Source organism: Anguilla rostrata, chromosome 6, assembly GCF_018555375.3.
Source record: "Anguilla rostrata isolate EN2019 chromosome 6, ASM1855537v3, whole genome shotgun sequence".
NCBI lineage: Eukaryota > Metazoa > Chordata > Actinopteri > Anguilliformes > Anguillidae > Anguilla > Anguilla rostrata.
In genome coordinates, this window is record NC_057938.1 from 1,628,206 (window position 1) to 1,651,059 (window position 22,854).

The 22,854-nt window shown below is 49.3% G+C and overlaps 1 protein-coding gene across 4 annotated transcripts; it reads right to left on the bottom strand.

The window, feature by feature from the left end:
- Nucleotides 1–173: 173 nt before the first annotated feature.
- LOC135257841 (AT-rich interactive domain-containing protein 3A-like) lies at nucleotides 174–22,066 on the bottom strand. 4 transcript variants are annotated; one of them, XM_064341004.1, is made up of 10 exons: nucleotides 21,827–22,066; nucleotides 17,310–17,774; nucleotides 16,866–17,199; nucleotides 16,514–16,757; nucleotides 9,357–9,429; nucleotides 8,718–8,901; nucleotides 8,068–8,315; nucleotides 7,196–7,519; nucleotides 6,502–6,594; nucleotides 174–6,152 (listed from the first exon to the last, which is right to left on the bottom strand). In XM_064341004.1, exons 3-10 carry the CDS (start codon nucleotides 17,195–17,197, stop codon nucleotides 5,968–5,970), a joined length of 1,683 nt encoding a protein of 560 aa, XP_064197074.1. In that variant the 5' UTR covers nucleotides 17,198–17,199; nucleotides 17,310–17,774; nucleotides 21,827–22,066; the 3' UTR covers nucleotides 174–5,967. The 4 variants fall into 4 exon arrangements, with proteins under 4 accessions (XP_064197074.1, XP_064197076.1, XP_064197073.1 ...); XM_064341006.1 differs by having other exon boundaries at nucleotides 6,502–6,591; nucleotides 17,310–17,777; XM_064341003.1 differs by having other exon boundaries at nucleotides 17,310–17,777.
- Nucleotides 22,067–22,854: the final 788 nt, after the last annotated feature.

Sequence of the window (22,854 nt, forward strand, 5' to 3'; positions counted from 1 at the left end):
AGCACAAAGACAAAAAAACAACAAAAAAAACCCCCCAGAACTATGCTTTTTTTTTTCTTTTTTTTTTTTTTACTTATAATAAATACTAAGAGACCATTAATAAGTCGAAACACTCCATGTCTGTTTTTAATACCCCTGGGCTGAATGAAGTACGTAGAAAAACATTCCAACTGTAAACTTTCAAAATGTTTTATTAATTACAAACCAATAATGCCTTAATATTTACTTAATTTTTTTACAAACCCAAGAGCCACGTATGTACGTGGCAGGACAAAAACCCAAAACAAGATTAACTCACATTACCAAAAATGAGGAGATTTGTCATCAGTCATTTCTGTGGTTTTTGGGGGAAAAGCCTTCCTGTGTATCAAGTCAAACATCTGACTAACTTCCTGTGGGTCTAAGGGAAACATAACGTTTTTTTTTTTTTTTTTTAAAGGAGATAAATTTTAACTGCGTCATTATGGTACTTTGACTATAAAGAGACACGATATCCTTCCCTTTCAAATCAATCACATTCTCCGTCTTTTTTTTTTTTTTTTTTGTGGTTTGTAGCAATTTTCCCAATTTCCTTCTCTATTGGAGGAATAAGATGGTTTTAAGTAGGTGTTTTATGCAGTCAAGTTGTGTAATTACAGCAACCAATTCTGATAACCATGCTGTGCCTTGCTGGCCAGACCTCTCTGACCGCTGCAATACTGGAGAGAGGTGCAATTATCATTATAATTATCATGCATTCTTTTATCAAATGCACAGAATGTGTGGTCCTGTGGTGTCAATGTCTGGCACAAACCTAGCATCCAGTCATGCAATACAGGCCAGCCAGTGTTCAACAAGCAAAGCACAGCACAACACAGTCCCCTTTTCTCTGCAAGCAGCCTCCTGTTAGGTCACATGACACTGTTACCATGGGAACCTTTCAAATTATCACACCAACACAGAACAAAGTGCAAGCAAAATAAACTTCTGTTCAAAGCTTTGTTTTGGGTGTACTGCAGGTGGCGCTTTGCTGTTTCACCAAAACTGTAAAAATGAAGTGCTACACTCAACAAAACCCTCCTTAACACACAAACTGACCGCTCCCCCACCAGGACAGACAAACAGTAGCCTGCACTTTATGTTGAGTGACACAGTAAAATTGGAGGTAGAAGTGCATTTCCTGAGAAGTCAATCACGAAAGCCTCACCGGTGTGCTGAATCGGTTTCACATAAAAATGTGCACATAAAGAAGAGCCAAGACATTAAACCAGCTCCTCCTATTTACAGTTTAGCACTGATTTAAAAAAGGTCACTTAAATAATTTTCTGTGTGAAGACAGAGTGTTACAGATAAAGGGAATACATTTTTGTTTAAAAAGCACAATATTAAACTCCACAAGGGAGACAGACATACACACACAGCATGCTGGGACACGGAAGTCTAACCTCGTCTAAAGAAAGTGTTTCTCCTTCACAGAAGCGTGGGTCTCGAACCCGGGACAGTCGGACCCTGTGCCAGAGCACAGCACAGAAAGCCTGGCGTCTGCAGTTCAAGCAGCAGCCGCTGAGAAAAGCCTCCATACCTCAAACCTCCGGCGCAGCGGCACGCATTTCAACACACACTGTGCGCATACGACTTAAGGCCTCTTATTACACGAGTGACGAAGGCCACTGTGTGAAGACGAGAGGTAACGCATTTCCTTTTGTGCGTCTTCACAGGAGATACTGAACATCTGAGCAAGTCACAACACACCTGGTCCCCGAGGATTTCGGCCTTCATGTGAAAGCCCTGCAGTGGGCACCCCTGAATGAATCACACACAGCGGTGGCGATTAAAATGAACACGTGTACACTGCTGCGTACTGGTGCCCACGCGTTTGCAGGAAACCTTTTCATTTTTTTGTGGGTGGGAGGGGGATGTTCCGTTAAAAATATAATAAAAATGATAAAACAGAAAGGACACACCTTTACATCTCTTCTCCCACCCAATGGCTAGATTGCTGCTGTCACAGCAGCGGCTGATCCTCTGGAGACCATGTTATATACAGCAAGTTTCAAATACACCACGTGAACACAACGTCCAAGGTCAGTCTCTGAGAAAGCTCTGCAGAAGGTTTTGACTGGAGACTGGATCCAAGATGAAGGTTCCCATCGGAGCGGTCTCCAGCATAAACCACAAACGTTCTCAGGCCCAGATCCTTGCCCGGAAAAATGATTGTAACTCCGCCTAGCCAGGCCGTGCCCCACCCCTCCCTGCAAAGTCCCGCCCACTCCCCCATTCCAGATAATCATCCCAGTGTGTTTGGCTTCATCGGTATCTGATTGTCAGCTGTCTGCACGCTTTGTCAACCAAGGGCATCAAACAGCAAGTTTAAAAAAATAAAATAATAATAATAAAGACGATGTCCCCATCCCACCACCAGCCCAAAACATGAAAAAAACTGTCAAGTTTAAATGCAGCAATCAACTTTTCTTCCCCAGCTTCACCTGACTTACAGGAGGTGCAAGTCAGAGATGATAAAATAACTGAAGGAACAGGCACAGGAAAGCGGTTTCCACATGACGAGTCCACCTCTGCCTGCCACCAAACGCTGAAAGCAGTCAGTCAGCACAATCAAAACGCATGTTACGCACCAGCATGTCCTGGAGCACTGACACCCAAGATTACACCCACCAAAAACCCCAGTCTGAGCTCGCTTGTGAACTGTAGTCCATAAGTGAAATAAATCAGGTTCTTGCAAAGCTTTCACCACCGCAAAGGTCACACTGTACATTTAGTGAGGTAGGAAAAAAGTCTTGCTTCAGAAGCAAAAAGTCTGCCGGAAATAAGGCGTTCTCTGTGAGGTATATACGGTGCTGCAAAATCTTCCAAGTCATGCAACCGTCCCTGAGTGCGCTAACAATCCACTGTGCTGGACTGAGAACCTGAGGAATGGGATTAGGCCACACCCTTTCCCCACTAAAAACCTAGTCCGAATTCATCAGAATTCATAAATGCATTTGAGAAGAGCGACCAGAGGTTAATAATAAATACCCTTTCACACGCCACCACAACCCCCTCCTGGGTTTTCACACAATTCCTCCAGTGCAATACATCATCGGAAGAAAGGAGCTGACCTTGCGTTCCAATACAGCAGACTAACGGGACATGTCCCGCGAGAACATGCTTCCGAACCAGAACGGCCCAAACTGGAAGTGTGCCTGCCTGTTTCGCACCCACGCTCTGAGGCACTTGGGTCCAGAAGTGGCTCCTTCCAGGTAATCGCGAAGATGTCGCCCCCTGGTGGTTGTCAGCAGTGTTGCGCTTGATGCAGAGGAAGTTACTGACCGAAGTAAAATCCACATGCACCTCATTGTCCACTGAAGTGGGAAAAAGGCAGCAGAAAACCCCACAGCAATAAATAAACCCAGAAGTCATTCTTTATCCCCAGTGACTGCTGTGGGAAAATTTCACATCCCTGATAAATCAAAAGCCTTGTTGTTAGACAACAAAAAAATCTGCACCTCCGCCTTAACCACAGCAGAAGCAATGGTAAACCAAAAAAAAAAAAAAATATTTCAGAAAGTGTCTTATTTTGACACACACGACAAGCTGAAAGTAATACACTAACAAACACCAGATATGAAAAAACCCAACTAAATAAGCCTTGCATCTTTGGCTTGTAAAAAAAAAAAAAAAAAAAAGAAAGACAATAAAATAACATGCATACTCAAACTCAAACCTCCAGTTTGGCTTTCTGATCCTCAGCCACCATTTTGAATATTATGTCCATTTAAAAATAATAAAACTATAATGTGAGCAACTGGATGGATTTGCATAGTTAATTACAGTCATGCCCCAATAAGAAAAGCAGGTGGTTATGCCTGCACGAGAGACGAGCAAGCGATAATGTCATGGCAACCATATCCATGGAAACCCCAAGCTGCCCCAATCAGGGAGTGTTTTTAACAACCAGTGAAACAACTCTGATGGCGATTGGCAGATACTTTCTGCTGAACATGCAGGAATAGATTTAGAGTAGACCTTAAATCACTGCTCTGAGGTATACGGACGGAATCTCGTAGTAAAAGCGCGGCGGTCTGTAGGCATAGCACTCCTGTGGAGAGAGCGGGGGAGGGGGTGAACCCCCAAATCCCCCAATTGCGACGTTGGCAGGACAGCAGCAGCACAGCCATTGGCTGAGGCCACAGGGTGCGACACCTTTCCAGAAACCCGTTAGCGACGTCAGTGGAACACCAGGACGTCCCGGGACGACACCACAGCTGGCACGCAGACGTTCCGAGTCAGTGCGTCGCCGTGGCGACCCTGCACTGAAGTGGACACGACTGCGTGAAAGGCTCGATCGCTTTCCCAGGACCAGCGAGCGGCCCCACAGGACCCCCAAAATCAGCAAGAAACTTTCAGTACTCATCTCAAAAAAGGCACACCACTCGCACAAACAAAAGGCACGTATGCGTGTACACGCGCATGTACGCACACACACGCTCTCCCCATGAGACAGTCTGTGGCTCCTCCCCCTCCAGTCCCCACAGCGCTAGACAGACCACAGAACAGCCACCAGGGGGCGTCGTGAGGCTTTACGGTCTGTGCTGGGGCCTCCCAGGAACCTTCCCAGTCAGGCAGCGGCGGTGAGAAGCAGCGATCTCAAACTGCCGTTTCACAAGGTCGCAACACCTGCCCGGTGTACTTCCATTCCCTTCTCTCAGCAGCCAATGAAAGCCTCAGAAACAGCCAGGTTTGCGTGCCAATCGAAGAATCAAGAGCGCACAGAAAAGTGGGGTCTGCTGCCTCTCAGGACGGGAGTACGACATCCCTACTTCTCAGGGTTTGGGGTGCTCCGCTGTTTTTGCGGAAAAGGCCAGTGAGGAGAGCGAGATGGGAAATCGGAGATCTGAGTTCACTCTGAGGTCAAAGGTCAATCCCAACAGCTGAGAGGAGTCAGGCCGATCCTGTGGGAGTCCAGTGGAGGTGGGGAGAAAGCTCAGTTTCACAAACAGCTGAATCTGAAGGTCACAAGGTCACAGGAGAGGGTTTGGGCTACGCAAGGCCTGTGTTCAGAGCAGAACACTTTACTGTACTGTACTGTAGTTTACTGTACTGTACTGTAGTTTACTGTACTTTACTGTACTGTAGTTTACTGTACTTTACTGTACTGAAGTTTACTGTACTTTACTGTACTGTACTGTAGTTTACTGTACTGTACTGTACTGTACTGTAGTTTACTGTACTGTACTTTACTGTACTGAAGTTTACTGTACTTTACTTTACTGTACTGTACTTTACTGTACTGTACTTTACTGTACTGTACTGTAGTTTACTGTACTGAAGTTTACTGTACTTTACTGTACTGAAGTTTACTGTACTTTACTGTACTGTACTGTAGTTTACTGTACTGTACTGAAGTTTACTGTACTGTACTGTAGTTTACTGTACTTTACTGTACTGTACCAACACAAGCTTAAGAGGTTAGGCTCCATAGCCATGAGGTCACAACAGTGCTTTCTTATGCCACTACGAATAAAATAGAGAATGTATTTACAAATGTCTTCTTTTTTGAAACCCTAAATATATATATTTTTTTACCAACGGGTAATAATATCTGTACGAAACAAAATGAATAAAAAATTAAACTCTTTTTTTCCTCTGTTGGGAGAGGCTGCATTGTCTGACAGCAGGTGTGTGTAAACAGTGCATTTAAAATAAACAGCCTCTTCTTTTTTTTTCTTTTTGTTCTCATGTGAATCCGCCCTTTTGTGCAGGAAATGAATTAAATTTCTCACAGGCTTTGAAAATGATAAACCGCCTCTGATATCTCAAATCAACCTGGCTGCTAAAAAGTGGAGAAAAACAGGAGGAGGACAAAGAAGTGGAGAAAAACGGGAGGAAAAAGAAGTGGAGAAAAACAGGGGAGGGAAAAGAGGCCTGAGCGGGAGTATCCAGGCGGCCTGCGGTTTCCGCTCCCTGATTGGCCCGAGTTTGGAGGCCGGGCTAGGTTCCTGGCTGTGGTTGGCTGTGAGGTTGCTGTGGCGACGAGTCGCCGGAGCAGGATGAGGTAGGTGTGTGGGCGGCGGGCCGGGATTCGGGGTGCCCGCTGGGCGCCTCGCTCTCACCAGAGCCGGACGATCCGGTAGGCTGGCACGGGACGGGCCCCACCACCTGGGCGAAAAGCACACCTGGGGGGGGGGGGAACCAGACACACGTTAAACAGATTAAACAGGATATCTTCACATGTGAATCCTGAGTGAATCCTGAGTGAATCCTGTTTGAATCCTGTTTGAATCCTGAGTGAATCCTGAGTGAATCCTGTCTGAATCCTGTCTGAATCCTGTCTGAATCCTGTCTGAATCCTGAGTGAATCCTGTCTGAATCCTGTCTGAATCCTGAGTGAATCCTGTCTGAATCCTGTCTGAATCCTGTCTGAATCCTGTCTGAATCCTGTCTGAATCCTGTCTGAATCCTGTCTGAATCCTGACTGATTCCTGTCTGAATGCTTGCATGTGAGTCAGTATGAGAGTGCCTTACCGGTGTAGACCACCCCATTGAGCTCCAGCGACATGCTGATGCTGCCGGTGCCGTTGGTGGTGAGGTTTAAGGCGGAGTCCCGTCCGCCCTCTGCTGGGAAGACACAGGCCACGCCCTGTTACCCAGGCAACAATGAAACGCCAGTCTAGTCTTATCAGAAAACCCTTGTCGGTTAAAACCCACAGACTCTAAGCGAAGAGCGGCCAGTCATACCTGTGAGAACAGCCTGCTGACTGACCCCCTCTGCGTCCGCCTGGGGGACACTCACACACACCATGCACACCACATGCTCCCACTCATACATATCATCTCACACTCACATACTCACACTCACTCACACTCACTCACACTCACTCACACTCACTCACACTCACTCACACTCACTCACACTCACTCACTCACCATGCAAACCACATGCTCTCACTCATGCATATCTACTCACACTCACTCACACTCACACTCACTCACTCACACTCACTCACACTCACTCACACTCACACTCACTCACACTCACTCACACTCACTCACACTCACCATGCAAACCACATGCTCTCACTCATGCATATCGTCTCTCACCTTCTCACTCACACACTCACACTCACTCACACACACCATGCAAACCACATGCTGCCACTCACACATGATCTCTCATGCACACTCGATCACTCGCGCTCTCTCTCTCTCGCTCACTCACCCTGTGTGCTGACGCGGACGCTCATGGGCACGTGCGCGGCGGTCATGGCGAGCAGGTTGTGCTGCAGCGCCCTCTGCAGGAGGCGATGGTGCTCCTCAGCCTGCAGGAGGCGCTGGTGCTCCTCGGCCTGCAGGAGGCGCTGGTGTTCCTCGCCCGGCAGAGCCATCTTCTTCTCCGCCGGCTCGCCCGACTCCAGCCTCTCCCTCAGCTGCTCCAGAGCCGCCATCTGAGCCGCCATGGCCGCCTGCACCGCCGCCGCCGATGACCCTGCCAGCGCCAAGGGCAGCCGGCTCGCCCCCGGCACCGCCATGCCCCCGGCGTCCTCTGGGGGGCAGCACACAACACCGTCACCATGGGAACGAGCCGGAGCGCCATTCCATTCCACCAGACACTGCAAATCCTCAGAGCCGTAGAGCTCTTGCAGTGGATATGGGGAACCCTGATCCTGGAGGGCCCTGATCCATTCCTGGATTTTGTGTTGACCGATCAGTCCTGGCTCAGTTAGCTACAGCAGTTTTCTCTCCAACCCTAACAAAGCACACCTCATTCAACAGCGAGAGCAGGGCTGCCCAACCCTGTTCCTGGAGATCTACCATCCTGTAGGTTTTCATTAGCACCCTAATTCGGCCCCCATGACTGTATTAATTAGCAGCTGAAGATCAGTAGCTGTTGAATGAGGTGTGCTTTGTTAGGCAAAAAGAGTTAGGTACAGAGTTGTTACCACTGAGCTACAGGTACAAATGTTGACCACACCCCCTTACTCACCGACCACACCCCCTTCCTTGCCGACCACACCCCCTTTCTCACCAACCACACCCTCTTCCTCACCAGCCACACCCCTTTACTCACCGACCACACACCCCCTTCCTCACCTTTCTTGATACGCTGCATTGGGGCGAGGGTGGCCCCATTGGTGCCCAAAGCCACTCCCAGACTGGGGGCGGAGAGCTTAGGGGATGACAGCATGGTGGGCGTGCCATTGGGCGAGTAGGTGAAGAGGGCAGAGCCGAAGCTCTGGCGACGCCCTTCCCGCCGGTTGCTGTCGATGGCGGCCTGCAGCTCTCCGGGGTTGCTGAGGCCCCTCTTGTCACATTCGTAGGGGTACAGGTACTTCATGTATCTGCCACAAGGGTCAGAGGTCACAGATCCAAAAATTACGATAAAAACGTAATGGGCTAACTCTCTGGCTTAAAGAGTTATGAAACGTTACACAAACATTTAAGTTGAAATGCTTTCAATAGGCTATTCTATCGATCAAACGTATACCTTTTTTAAAATTTATTTTTCTTGCAAATGCTTTAAAAAAAGTTAAGAGAATTCTGGAATTTTTGAGAAACTGTAATATTATCCTCTATTCTCTGTGTGACTGGTTAGAAAGCTCCGGCCGTTCTCATAAAGAGCAAGCGAGAGCACTGCTGTGACACTACAGGCTTTACAGCAGGGAGCTACACAGCCAGGCGATGTGAGGTGAGCGGGATTCAAACCCGCGACCCCCAGGTGCCGAGGCGGCGGCGGCGCTCACTGGGTCCGGAGCGTGAACGCGGCGCTGGTGATGGAGGTGGGCAGGCTCAGGCCCTTGGTGATTTCCCGCCACAGCTTCTTGTTGATGACCTCCACAAGACCCCCCTTCTCCGTCACCAGCTGGTACAGCATGAACAGGTCCAGCACCTGCTTGGCCATGATGGGGATCCTGTTCACAGGGGACCCTAAGGTGGGGTACAGAGGCCATATAATATTACTACTGCCATTACTGCTACTGCTGCTGCTGCTGCTACTACTGCTAGCACTGCTACTGCTGCAGCTACTGCTACCACTGCTACTGCTGCAGCTACTACTACTACTGCTACCACTACTGCTGCAGCTACTACAGTGGCTGCTGCTACTGCATTTTTTCCCCCCCATTGCTACCACCTACTGCCCCTAGGTGGCAGTGCTGATTCATTTATAAGACAGCATTACAGAGCTCAGCAGCGAAAGATCAGGCCTGCATTCACGGTCGATATTGAGGTAAGACACTTACAAACGCGCACGCACGCGCACACACACATACGTGTGCACACACGCGCACACGCGCACACACACACACACACACATGCACACACGCGCGCGCACACACACACATGCACACACGTGTGCACACACACACACTTGCCCTGCCTACCTCTTCGCTGCATAAAGCCGAACAGGTCGTCCAGAAACTCCTTCCGCTGCGGGTTGCTGTCCAGTTCATACAACTGCAGGAGACAAACACTGTGAGCACATCTACAGTCACATTCACTGACCGTCAAACACTGACCTCTCACTGTGAGCACGTTTACAGTCACATTCACTGACCGTTAAACACTGACCTCTCACTGTGAGCACATCTACAGTCACATTCACTGACCGTCAAACACTGACCTCTCACTGTGAGCACATTTACAGTCACATTCACTGACCGTCAAACACTGACCTCTCACTGTGAGCACATCTACAGTCACATTCACTGACCGTCAAACACCAACCTCTCACTGTGAGCACATTTACAGTCACATTCACTGACCGTTAAACACTTTTTGACTACAGTTTGTGCTTTTTCTCATATTTTGGGGGGGGGTTAAAAATGTATGTACCAAAAGAAAACGGTTAGTTCACAGGCCACAAGCAAGCTGTGAAACCTCAGCCCTGCTCATTTGGGAGCGGAGCTGGAAGTACGGCAGTTAGACGGTCTTAATCACAGGAGAGCACAGGGAGGAGGATTACACTGAATCATTCAACAGCTCTCTTTCCCCCCGCCTCCCTCTGTCTGAACCAGACGCAGTAGGAAGCGGTCTGTGTGCCACGGGTTATTGTTTCATGTGTGTGTTTGTGAACCAACAGATCCACATTGGGTACTATTAATGACACTCAGCATGTACATCATCGCACGCACGCAGGCTCACTCTCTCACACACGTTTCCTGCCTGTTAACCCCAAACGTCCCACTCAGTGTTTCTACGGGGTCAGAGTAAGTGCATGGCGATGTGTTTCCAGTCTCGCACGGTTAGCCAGCTCAGCTCAGAGTTCTGTAGACTCTGTGCAACACGAAACAGCAGCACACACACTCAAGACTCTAAAAAACTCCTCGTTCCGTGGGACGTGAATACGTACACGCAGCGTGCATCTGAACTGCTGTGCGCGGAGATAGCCTTTAGCCACGCTAGGAGCCGAACACAGCGTGCATCTGAACTGACGCACCTACACCGCACACACGGCCTGTCCCGGTCACCCCGTGCAACCTGCACCACCCAGCCCTCCATCTGTGACCTACTACCACCAGTCAGGCTGTCTCATACAAAACAAAACATTTGTCCCCTCCTCTACGCAACTGACCAGCTGCAGTGTTACAGTTACCTTGTGAACTCTGCCCTACACACACGCGCGCACACAGGAACTTACACCCCCTACAGGCAGCTCCATCTTCCTGGAACGATCAGACATGCAGGCCTGCATGTCACCGCAAGGAGAAGCTACAGGGCCCATCACCCCCGGAAACCTACACCGCACACACGGCCTGTCCCCGTCACCCCTGGCAACCTACACCGCACACACGGCCTGTCCCGGTCACCCCCAGCAACCACTGCAACCCACCCAAGCCCTCCATTCTTTGTGTCTGTACTTTGACACCAAGTTTCCAGGAAGAATACTCGTTTAAAAAAAAAAACAACATTTTTCCCCCTCTCTCTAAACAAAACTGAAATGCTGCAGTGTTTTACAGTTTCCATTTTAACCTCTCTCGCTCTCTCACAACACACACGCGCACATGCACACAGTGAATTTACATAACCCCTCTCTATTCAGGCAGCTCATTTGTTTGTGTAAGATCATGACTGCAGGCCTGCATGTTTCAGACGGAGGAATGCTGACAGGGACTGAAGACTCAAGTCACATGATCACACCTCCACATCAGCGCTAAACCCCCCCTTTAGTCTACCAGTGCCAAGGGGCAAACAGAGTTCACCTACGAAATACACCAACTCCACAAATGCCCAAGCCTGGATTTAGTAAGCACTCAAACTTATGAATGCGTTCAAATCATTTGGTGGAACTAACACCGTCACGATGTGTAGCAGGGTTATAATGAGCCAGCCTGGTTCCAGCTCTACAGTGGGAAAGGGCTATAATGAGCCAGCCTGGTTCCAGCTCTACAGTGGGAAAGGGCTATAATGAGCTAGCCTGGTTCAGCTCTACGGTGGGAAAGGGCTATAATGAGCTAGCCTGGTTCAGCTCTACAGTGGGAAAGGGCTATAATGAGCCAGCCTGGTTCCAGCTCTACAGTGGGAAAGGGCTATAATGAGCCAGCCTGGTTCCAGCTCTACAGTGGGAAAGGGCTATAATGAGCCAGCCTGGTTCCAGCTCTACAGTGGGAAAGGGCTATAATGAGCCAGCCTGGTTCCAGCTCTACAGTGGGAAAGGGCTATAATGAGCCAGCCTGGTTCCAGCTCTACAGTGGGAAAGGGCTATAATGAGCCAGCCTGGTTCCAGCTCTACAGTGGGAAAGGGCTATAATGAGCCAGCCTGGTTCCAGCTCTACAGTGGGAAAGGGCTATAATGAGCCAGCCTGGTTCCAGCTCTACAGTGGGAAAGGGCTATAATGAGCCAGCCTGGTTCCAGCTCTACAGTGGGAAAGGGCTATAATGAGCCAGCCTGGTTCCAGCTCTACAGTGGGAAAGGGCTATAATGAGCCAGCCTGGTTCCAGCTCTACAGTGGGAAAGGGCTATAATGAGCCAGCCTGGTTCCAGCTCTACAGTGGGAAAGGGCTATAATGAGCCAGCCTGGTTCTAGCTCTACAGTGGGAAAGGGCTATAATGAGCCAGCCTGGTTCCAGCTCTACAGTGGGAAAGGGCTATAATGAGCCAGCCTGGTTCAGCTCTACAGTGGGAAAGGGCTATAATGAGCCAGCCTGGTTCCAGCTCTACAGTGGGAAAGGGCTATAATGAGCCAGCCTGGTTCCAGCTCTACAGTGGGAAAGGGCTATAATGAGCCAGCCTGGTTCCAGCTCTACAGTGGGAAAGGGCTATAATGAGCCAGCCTGGTTCCAGCTCTACAGTGGGAAAGGGCTATAATGAGCCAGCCTGGTTCTAGCTCTACAGTGGGAAAGGGCTATAATGAGCCAGCCTGGTTCAGCTCTACAGTGAGAAAGGGCTATAATGAGCCAGCCTGGTTCCAGCTCTACAGTGGGAAAGGGCTATAATGAGCCAGCCTGGTTCCAGCTCTACAGTGGGAAAGGGCGATAATGAGCCAGCCTGGTTCCAGCTCTACAGTGGAAAGGGCTATAATGAGCCAGCCTGGTTCAGCTCTACAGTGGGAAAGGGCTATAATGAGCCAGCCTGGTTCCAGCTCTACAGTGGGAAAGGGCTATAATGAGCCAGCCTGGTTCCAGCTCTATAGTGGGAAAGGGCGATAATGAGCCAGCCTGGTTCAGCTCTACAGTGGTAAAGGGCTATAATGAGCCAGCCTGGTTCCAGCTCTACAGTGGGAAAGGGCTATAATGAGCCAGCCTGGTTCCAGCTCTACAGTGGGAAAGGGCGATAATGAGCCAGCCTGGTTCCAGCTCTACAGTGGGAAAGGGCTATAATGAGCCAGCCTGGTTCCAGCTCTACAGTGGGAAAGGGCTATAATGAGCCAGCCTGGTTCAGCTCTACAGTGGGAAAGGGCTATATTGAGCCAGCCTGGTTCAGCTCTACAGTGGGAAAGGGCTATATTGAGCCAGCCTGGTTCAGCTCTACAGTGGGAAAGGGCTATAATGAGCCAGCCTGGTTCAGCTCTACAGTGGGAAAGGGCTATAATGAGCCTCCCTGGTTCAGCTCTAAAGTGGGAAAGGGGTTTAACAGTCCAACTCTATCTTCTGGATTAGAGAGGACCAAGTAGCTCACAGCCAACAACACATGCCTAAACTGCCTTTGTGTCACAGCACTCTAACCTTCCAACACAACCTCCCACCATACATACTTCAGCCCCCCCCCCCCCGAATTATAACATCCCTACACCCCACCCTGTCCTGTACTGAGAACTACACCCCCCACACATTCCAGTATAACTGTGACATGCATGCCTCTTCCATGTATTCAGTGATCCCGGTTTGTAATTTATGGGGTGGGGGGGGAGGCAAAGATAGCATAGCATTGCGGCTACAAAATATCGTAGCATAGTGGCTATACGGTAACATAACGTAGCAGCTGCAAGATAGCGTAGCAGCTATACGGTAGCATTGCCCAGCGGCCATAAGGCAGTGCAGCGTATCGGCGATATGAAGTCAGGGATTGGCCGGCAGAATCATACGCTGATGGCCGAGTGAACTTTGTGACTTTCAATTCTGTAAAGACATCATAACAAATAAATGAAATGTTTTCAGTTTTCAGCTTCTTCTCCATCGGGTCCTTTTTTTTAAAATCAGTGCCAGTACGGTGCCTCGACACACACGGGGACCATCTGAAAGCTGATAAACAGGTTTGTGATAAAAACCCAACAGTAAACGGGGGGGGGGGGGGGGCTTTGCGCCATAGCAACCAGCTGTCCCTCACAACAGTATTAAAGAGCAAGAATACTCTTTTTTTTTTAAAGTAAAGAACAACAACTGCAACCAGCTTTTGATTTAACAAATCACTCCACAGACAGGGGGGCTCACACAGACAGACCCTCATTCTCTCTCACATCCCCGTTTCACTCAGAGATTACTTAAACCATCACCCCTCCCCCAGGCCCAAAAAACAACCCCCTCAAACTTAACCCTTTCCTCGCCGCGTCACTCACAATCCAAGCCACACCCCCTTTACCAACGGTCTGTTTCTAATGCCCAGATAAAAACTATTTAACAAAAACAGTACTATGTATTACTAATGAAAATGAGCATTAATAATAACAACACTAAAAACGCAGAGGCTTCCGCACGGCTTTTAACAGCCGCCCAATCCAAAGCCTCTCTTTCTGCGGAACTGGTATTTCTGACGCTTTTTGTGCGTTGATTACCCAGCTCACGTTACAGCAGGTCCGAGCGCCACAGCGATGCGCTTAGGATCCCCCTCTGTACGGGCCCCGCACACGTGCGGCCGTCTGCACGCGGAGAGCTGGCAGAGTAACGTTATCCCAGCACGCACGCTACGGGCCCCACACCGCCACTCGGCTTCCTGCCACAGCAACTGCGAGCGACGCGTTTCTCCTCCTCTATGACAGCTGCACGCGAGAGCGCGAGGAACCCCAAAGCTTCCCCCAACAGCTGAAGAGCACACTACAGTACACTGCTGTGTGTGTGTGTGTGTGTGTGTGTGTGTGAGCTATTTGAGTGTGTGCACACGCATGTATCTTGGAGTGTGCACGTGCGTGTACATGCAACGCAAGCCCAGCGACGTCCATACTTTACTAGTAATCTTACGCAATTATCATTAAAAATGTCTTCATCCTAGTCTAGGATTCCTAGAACAGTGAGAACATATTAAGAGTGTGGGCGTGGTACAGTCTGCCGAGTAAGACAGAATAAGCAGCTCAGGCATACACAGCGCTTAACGTCATGCGTTTTTTTTTTTTTGTTTTTTTTTAAAGTTTCGTTCGGCTCGTGTTAAAGTGCGCAGACGGTAGTAAAAAAAAAAACCTGCGTTCGTTCAAAATAAATTGAATTGACTTTTATACGTTTTCTGACGGGGTGGTGTGGTGCGGTGGTGTACGATAAGCCACTTCAAACACCAGGGAAAGGCCCGGTTTTCAGTAAGAAATAGCAACGGTAGGAGAGTACTGACACGTCGCTATTGTGATTAGCCCACACACTGTCGCGTGCGTCTGACAGGAAAGGCAATAGCAGCCCCTGTCAGCGCGCCCCCCCGCCCCGCATTTATTGTTCAAACTGGACGAGCGGCGCTTTCTGTCTAACCGCATTTCTCCGAGCGCGGAGGGTTACCAAGCAACAAACACAACCGCGAGATCCGTCAGTCAAGAGCTGCTCTGAAGGCTGTACATAACCGCCACTCCCCTGTTTACGATAAGCAGCTGCTCTTTTTCATTCTGTTTTAAACGACTCGGATTACGGACCCGATAGACAAAAGGAGCGATTGTGCCGTTGTTCAAAGCCTTTCTCCTTGAAAGTCTGGAACGAAAAGTCTTAAAGACAAACGCGACCGTTTTATTGCCACGTTAGTTATCCATGTAACGCAGCCTACACATTGCGCTCAGCCCGCATTTTAGGAAGATCTATGACAGGGGCGGAGGGGGTTGAGGGGCGGTAAAAAGTATTAGCAGAACAGCACGTCCATAAATTGCCACCACAGGAGAGTCCACCTCTTGTACCACAGTTACGTAACGTCAGTTCAGTTCAGAGGTAAAGTCCCGGCAGTGACTAAATATAAGCTCATTTGTCTTGTTAAACCCCCTCCCCCCCTCAACCCGTCTGTGCCAAAGTGCATATGTTCCGTTCATCCAGCTCCATTCACGTGTGTGCGTGTAATTCAACCAGCAACTGCATCTCAAACAAACATCTCAGGGCTACCTAATCACAGCCTCAGAAAAACTGCTAAACTGGCATCAGAGACGCAACAACACGGGGGGTGGGAAATCCACATTTCACCGTTTAACTTTACGCTCAGACACTCAGGTATCCTTTCTCCATATTACACTAGCTATTATCAAAGTCGGGTAAATCAATGAAGTCAATTTTTCATCTTGCCTACATGCGGTCAGGGCAGAGCACGTTAGGCCGAAAATGAAACGGCAAAATGCAGTTCCTCAAGAACAACCCCTGACCTGGACTCGCTGAAATCTATGCTGCAGTTAAAAGCAGCACCAGTGGCTGAATCTCATGCAGTGCACAGGTAGAATAGAAAGGTGTTGAATGTACCTTGCTGAGCTGCACAGAAATGGTTACCAGTGTTATATAAATGACAAATGCAAGAGATGTTTTAAGGCGCTAAGGTGATTCCATATCTGAACTACAGATATAGAATCACCTGTGTTCACCTGACAGGGGCTTACCTGTGTTAAAGCTCACCTGACAGTCAGGCTTACCTGTGTTAAAGCTCACCTGACATAGGCTTACCTGTGTTAAAGCTCACCTGACAGACAGGCCTACCTGTGTTAAAGCTCACCTGACAGTCAGGCTTACCTGTGTTAAAGCTCACCTGACATAGGCTTATCAGTGTTAAAGCTCACCTGAGGCTTACCTGTGTTAAAGCACACCTGACAGACAGGCCTACCTGTGTTAAAGCTCACCTGAGGCTTACCTGTGTTAAAGCTCACCTGACAGACAGGCTTACCTGTGTGAAAGCTCACCTGACAGACAGGCCTACCTGTGTTAAAGCTCACCTGAGGCTTACCTGTCTGAACTGCTCCTGAGGTCCGTTCCATGGCCTGTGCTTGTGAGGTCCCAGAGGCGGGCTGATGTGGGGCGGCTCCCGCAGCCCCGCCCTCAGGGCTTGAGATTGGGGGAGCAGGTGGCGGTGTGGCAGCAGCAGGATCCCCCGCCCCGGGGTCAGCGGCCCCCGGCCCGTGGGAGACCCCTCCTCCCCCAGCTCGTCTTCAAAGTCCTCCTCCAACCCCTCCTCGTCCCATTTCTGCTTCCTGCAGCAGGGAAAACACTTTAAAATATTCTCTAAAAAAGGCATAAGCAGGAGAAAACTGACCCCAGATCAGCACTCCTACCCCCGACAGCGGCCTGCCTCTACTCACCTGAGTTCTTCATCCGAGCCCATCATGCCCTTGTAATCCTCTTCTTCTTCTTCCTCCTCCTCCTCCTCCTGCTCCCCCTCCTCCGCGCTGCTGTGATTGGACGAGGGAAGGTCGCAGTTCCTCTGTAGCCCGGTGGCCACCGCCCTCATGGCCGCCAGGGCCGCCATCTGAGCGCGCTCGGGGGCGGGGCTTCCGCTCGGCTGCTCCCCGGCATTGGCTGGGAGGGAGCCGTCTGGCTGCTGCGATTGGCCGGCCTGCTGCTGCTCCAGTTCCATCTGCAGTTTGGCTCTCTGCTGCCTGTGCAGGTTCTCCATGACAGCCCTCAGCTTCATCTCTGGGCCGACAGACTTGTCCGCCCACCTTAGATCCACCACTGCCACTGAGGCTCCGCCCACAGACCACAGCTCCCCCACAGACCCTGACCACGCTCCACCCACAGACCACCTGACCACGGCTCCGCCCACAGACCGCCTGACCGCAGCTCCGCCCACAGACCCCCTGACCACGGCTCCGCCCACAGACCCCCTGACCACAGCTCCGCCCACAGACCACCTGAGCACACCTATGCGCGCACGATCTAAGGCCTAGTTTCGGGGAGGGGGGGGGCTTGGTTTTTGAATGTGCTCAGTTATTTTGACACGCACCTTACACCAGAGGGCTGACTTTCACATTCAGAAGATGAATATATAAGCCCCGGCCTTTGACCTTCCTCCCTGGCCGCCAGTGTGGTTTTCCTGTGCTGAGGGCTGGTTTCCTGGTGACCGTGCGTGTGGGCGGAGCCTGACAGAGGAGATGGGCGGAGCCAGCAGCGGTGTCTGGGTCTGGCACAGTGCCATGCAGCACCCGTCCCTGCTGGGCCGTGGTGCAGAAGTGCACTCTGGGTAATGCCGCTTGGCAAGCCTCCGTCAGCTGCTGTGAGAGAGAGAGAGAGAGAGAGAGAGAGTGTGTCACAGTGAGATGGGTAGGTGGAAGCAGAGGTGCACTGTGCACTGGTTACCTCTGTCAACTTCATTCAGGCAAAATTTCATTTTCATACATTTAATACAATAAACAGATGAATAAAAGAAAGAAAAGAAAGTAAATATGCGCTTCTCCATCATACTCAAACACAGTGTAGGTAAAAGCAGTGGCAGCTTTGGGGAGGGGGTGGTGGGGGGACAGAAAAGCGTGCTTAGGTACACTGGTCGACGTGAGGGTGGAACTCTAGGGAAAGATTAACCAGGACCATGACTGTGCAGCCCCCGTTCCCATGGCTACCCTGCAGAGGGCTCAGGCTTCACACTCACACTCACACACACAAACACTCACACGCCCACTTGTTCTTGTGGAAATTGTTTTTCACTGGATGAGACCTTGGCCATGGTTTGAGAAGAGAGAGGTGTTTAAACAACAAAAATAATAACATCATACAGCACCAATAGAGCCATTAGAACACACTAGAAACTGTCACCGCTTCAGTTCCCATAGACACAGATCTGACCAATGTGATCCTGTGCAGTGGCAACTGTCACCTTTTGCATTAGCGATACAACGGTCACATAAAAGCCAAATAACCTTCAGCCTGCTTCAGAAAGAACAGCTTTGTGTCGTTTCACAACAACAATTCAGCGTCACTCAGAACACTCCATACAGAGTAGCACCAGTTAGAATGATGAACACACCTAAGCACCACCTACTAATTTAAAATGAATGAGCCACGGTGTGCATGTGACCCCGCCCACCCGGGGCCTGCATTTCCAGACGGGCAGCGTGCCAGCCGCCCGTGTTTCTCATCTTGTACAGTCAGCGTGGAGCGATAAGGTCCAACAGAAAGTAGCATCATCAAATCAAGTGGACAGTTAAAACGTAGGCACACGAGCCCACGTCACCTTCAAAAACCAAAGCCAGTCCACACTACATCAAGCGCTATAAAACGCATGAATAAATGCATTAAATCGGCTTGCGTGTCTGCAACCTTTCAGGCTAAAGGCACAGAGCAGAGACTCACAGTCTCAATGGGGTCATTAGACTGACTCTGGGGCCGTCTAATAATTAACCAGCACAATCTTAATCGAGAGGCCTCCTTATTGGACGCTTTTTTTAAATGGAATGCCGCAAGACCCAATGTTGTGAACCTTTGAATGTGTATATATGTCTGCCTGTAGTGGGTGTGTGTGTGTGTGTGTGTGTGTGTGTGTGTGCGTGTGCCTGTAGTGCGTGCGTGTGTGTGTCTGTAGTGTGTGTGTGTGCCTGTAGTGTGCGTGTATGTGTGTGTGTGCGCGTGTGAAGACACAGGGCGGGGGCGGAGACACAGGGAGGGGGCGGAGACACAGGGCGGGGGCGGAGACACAGGGAGGGGGCGGAGACACAGGGCGGGGGCGGAGACACAGGGAGGGGGCGGAGACACAGGGAGGGGGGCGGGCTAATTTGCATGAGTCTCAGGCAGCGGTCCAGTATGGCGCCGGCCCAAAGCGTGACATCACAGCGGCACGCTCCCCCAGAGCCCGTTCTGGCCGGGGGAGGGGCGAGCGCTTTTATCAAACGGGTTTGGCAAGAGACCAGCTGACATCGGGCCAAGCCCTTTACACATTCTCTCTCTCTCTCTCTCTCTCTCTCACATTTTCTTTTTGCGATCCCTTGGCTCCCGTAACGGCACTGAAAATCACACTGCAGCCGACTCCAAACGGTTTCAGACCTTCATGTGTGTCAGCCAGAGCCCAGTCCAGCCCAGTCCAGCCCAGCCCAGCCCAGCCCAGTCCAGCCCAGCCCAGCCCAGCCCAGTCCAGCCCAGCCCAGCCCAGCCCAGCACCAACTGCAGCTGTTTGCAGCAGTTTCATTTCAATCCGCTGCTCACTGAGGCTCTGGGAATAAGGCGTGTGGACTGCTTAACCAAACAGCGTCTCTGAATAAGCACCTGCGTTCAGAAAGGCACAGAAAGAGGTGCAGGCGCTGAGGCCCTCCTGGGCTTGAGTTTGAGATCCCTGCTCCAGTGCAATCCCAGCCTTTCCCTTTCGGCTCTGTTGACAGATATTTTTGAGAGAAAACCTTTTGGTGTGTTGCACACCCGCACACCTGTCACCCAGCGGCACACGTACGTCTGGCTGCAAAATCTCCTCCTCGTGTGTCAGAAGACGTTCAGAAACCATAGAAACACCAGAGAAATCAGCAGCTTGCAGGAGCTATACCAGTGAAATGTAAACCCAAACTTGTCAAAGTTACACATACACCAAAGAGATTCAATCATTGCTGGCACACAGTCTACACACAGAGACACACACACACACACACACACACACACAAATATAATCTGAGGGGGCCTGTTCATCTGTTCCCACCATTGGCTCTACAGCTCACAAATAACCAGCATCACCATGCAAGCTGGTTCCAAACGATAATGCAAGAGATAGCTTTCAACACACAAGCCAGGGGGGAAAAAAACTAATTCAACCAATCCTACAATGAATCCCCTTCTTCCAGCTGACATGGATAAAGACCACTCTAAACCACTGGGCATCGAGAGCCTTCTGACTGGGTCTTTAAAGCATCCCTCTGGTTAGCCCAGAGGTCAGAGGTAAGGTCACACGCCTGCCCTCCGCCATATTCAAAGGTTTCTTGTCAACCAACCAAACAGCAAAAAAAAAGCACTACTGACAGCCTCGTCCCCAAGGAAACGGGAGGAAATAAGTGATTGTTTGCTTTTGCGCATTTTTGCAGTTGCAGGGGAACCGCGGGGTTTGGACCGCAGCTGGGTTCCAGAGTACCGATCGGCGATGGAAAATCTATACAGTCGATGCCACGTCGATAGCTGACACTGACTGGCACGTGCCAAGCTTCTGGAAAATTACGCTATTTTCCGTCCCCCTAACCGCGTCACTCCGCCATTTTCAAAGGAGTTTTCGTGGCCTAAAGAGCAACAAAACATCTCCATTTCGGTTTTTTTTTTCGGCTGAACTTTGAGTCCTAAGTATATCTATATCCTGTTACAGCTTCCTGCCACGCAATGTAATGAATCGTACCACGTAGAGCTCCCTAAACATTAAACAGGGGCAGGATCATTCGAAATGTGGATTAATGTATCGAATCATAATTTGTTATATACAAACAGTGCATGCGTGCTCGTGAATTAATGCAAACAAATTTGACAAATGTATCGTAAAACACAAATTTCTCTTTATAATATCTTTTAAAACACTGCACATGAACTACATAAATGTATTACTTCGTTATTTATACTAGGCCTACTGTAAGTAAGCTACTGAAGATTTCTTGTTTAGACTAGGCCTAAATTGTTTTCCTACGTGTCCCCACTCACCAGATTGCCTTCTGAAACGCCAATCAAAGGATACGTTCAAATGAATTTAAAACGAAATTTTTATCTCAAAGACAGACGTGTTACAGGCTAAATTTGAATGTTAAATTTCTAATTAAATGTCGCTTTCAGAGTTCAGAAATGTCCAAACACATCAAATATGAAATGAAAACGTAGTGCTAGAGAAGGCTGAATATAGGTCGCAGTGTTTAGACGCAAAGTAGCCTACAGAAGCAGAGAAAACAAGTAACAAGTAGCTAACTCCCATAAAAGATGACAGCCATGTCTTCCATAATTATTTCCATCTAAAACAGGTTAAGCGAAGTCAAGAACGTGTCCGTTTTTACGTGCATTATGTGGTGCGAAAGGGGGTCCAAATACCACCGACTGTCCTCGTAATTTCCAATTTAATTATTTGGTAAATACAGTGAACGGGAGGTAGCTTACATTTCGTGAGGTATAACGGTGGATAAAATCTTTGTACGGCAAATAATCCGTTTCTGGAAGCTGCAAACAAAACTGACATTGATTTTGACTGTTATTCAAATACACACACGGCACTACTGGGGGAAACACCGAAACGAAGACTCGTAAGGAAAATGCGTGCGATAACGCGTTCTCGCAGTTTCCTCTGCAAATGAGTTGGCAACCACGAAAAAGAAAGAAATCTTACCAAATTCGCTTCCGTTTTGTTTTTGTACTCTTGACAATCGAAAGAAACATTCCTGACGCCCCTGTGAATACAACTCGTTCCTGGTGTTAATGATACGCTTCACAGGAAATGTGCTTGATGTGGAACGTTATTAGTTATATTAGCATTCGATCGCATTGCTACATCTAATTCGATTGCGAAGTATGGCTTGATTTAAAAGTAACATTGTATCTTCGGTAAAGATAAGGCGTGCTCGCGGTCTTGGAGTAATATCATTGGTTGACAAACAGCAATTAGATGCAAATTCCTAACCTCTGAGTAAGGGGCGGGGTCAGCCTATCCTGGTTAAATAAAGGGATTGTCAGCAAACACGTTGAAATAACTCAGCCAAAACATATACTCGCAAAATGAAAATTATTAAGAGGATATTTTCGTTAGCATGTGCACTTTTGAACTTTGAAGGTTATTGTCTTGGTCCTTTAGTAGCGCACACAGTGTATAATAATGAAGTTATTTTCGTGTCCTAATGCCACGGCCCTTTCGGCGATTAACCCTAACCCTATTACACAATTTCACATTTGGCAGATTGCCTGGAGGTCGTGTGTGTGTGCGCACCACATGCTGAGGCTTTGGCGACGTTCCCTAAAGTAGTGAAACCTGACAGCGGGTGCGCGCGCTCTCTCTCTCTCCCCCTCTCCCTCTCTCTCTCTCATTACCTGCTCATATTGCAGTTTTGAGATCGTTCGACCTCCTTAGTCGCAGGAGGAGGGAAATGATCTAGCTGAATTTCGCCCATCGCATGTAGGCTATACGCAATACAGAGCTCCAACCAAACTTCCCAATCCGCTCCTTGTAACATCCAATGCACATATAGCTGCGGGAATACGGCAGATTAATTGTGAAATGTCTGAGCCTTAAATAGCAGCAGTGCACAAAGCCTTTACATTACCACATGTATGACGCTGATGGCTCAGCTGTGTGTAGATTTTCTCTTTCATTAAAGCCAAAGAACCAATGGAAAGCCAATTATAAAACTCCACCACGCGTGA

Coding starts and splice junctions, on each gene's coding strand:
- LOC135257841 (XM_064341004.1), bottom strand. CDS start 17,197: ATGAAGCTGAGGGCTGTCATGGAGAACCTGCACAGGCAGCAGAGAGCC. Junction 16,758..16,865: donor GGCTCGGATGAAGAACTCAG/GTGAGTAGAGGC, acceptor TCCCTGCTGCAG/GAAGCAGAAATGGGACGAGG. Junction 8,316..8,717: donor GCGTTCACGCTCCGGACCCA/GTGAGCGCCGCC, acceptor CCCTTGTGGCAG/ATACATGAAGTACCTGTACC.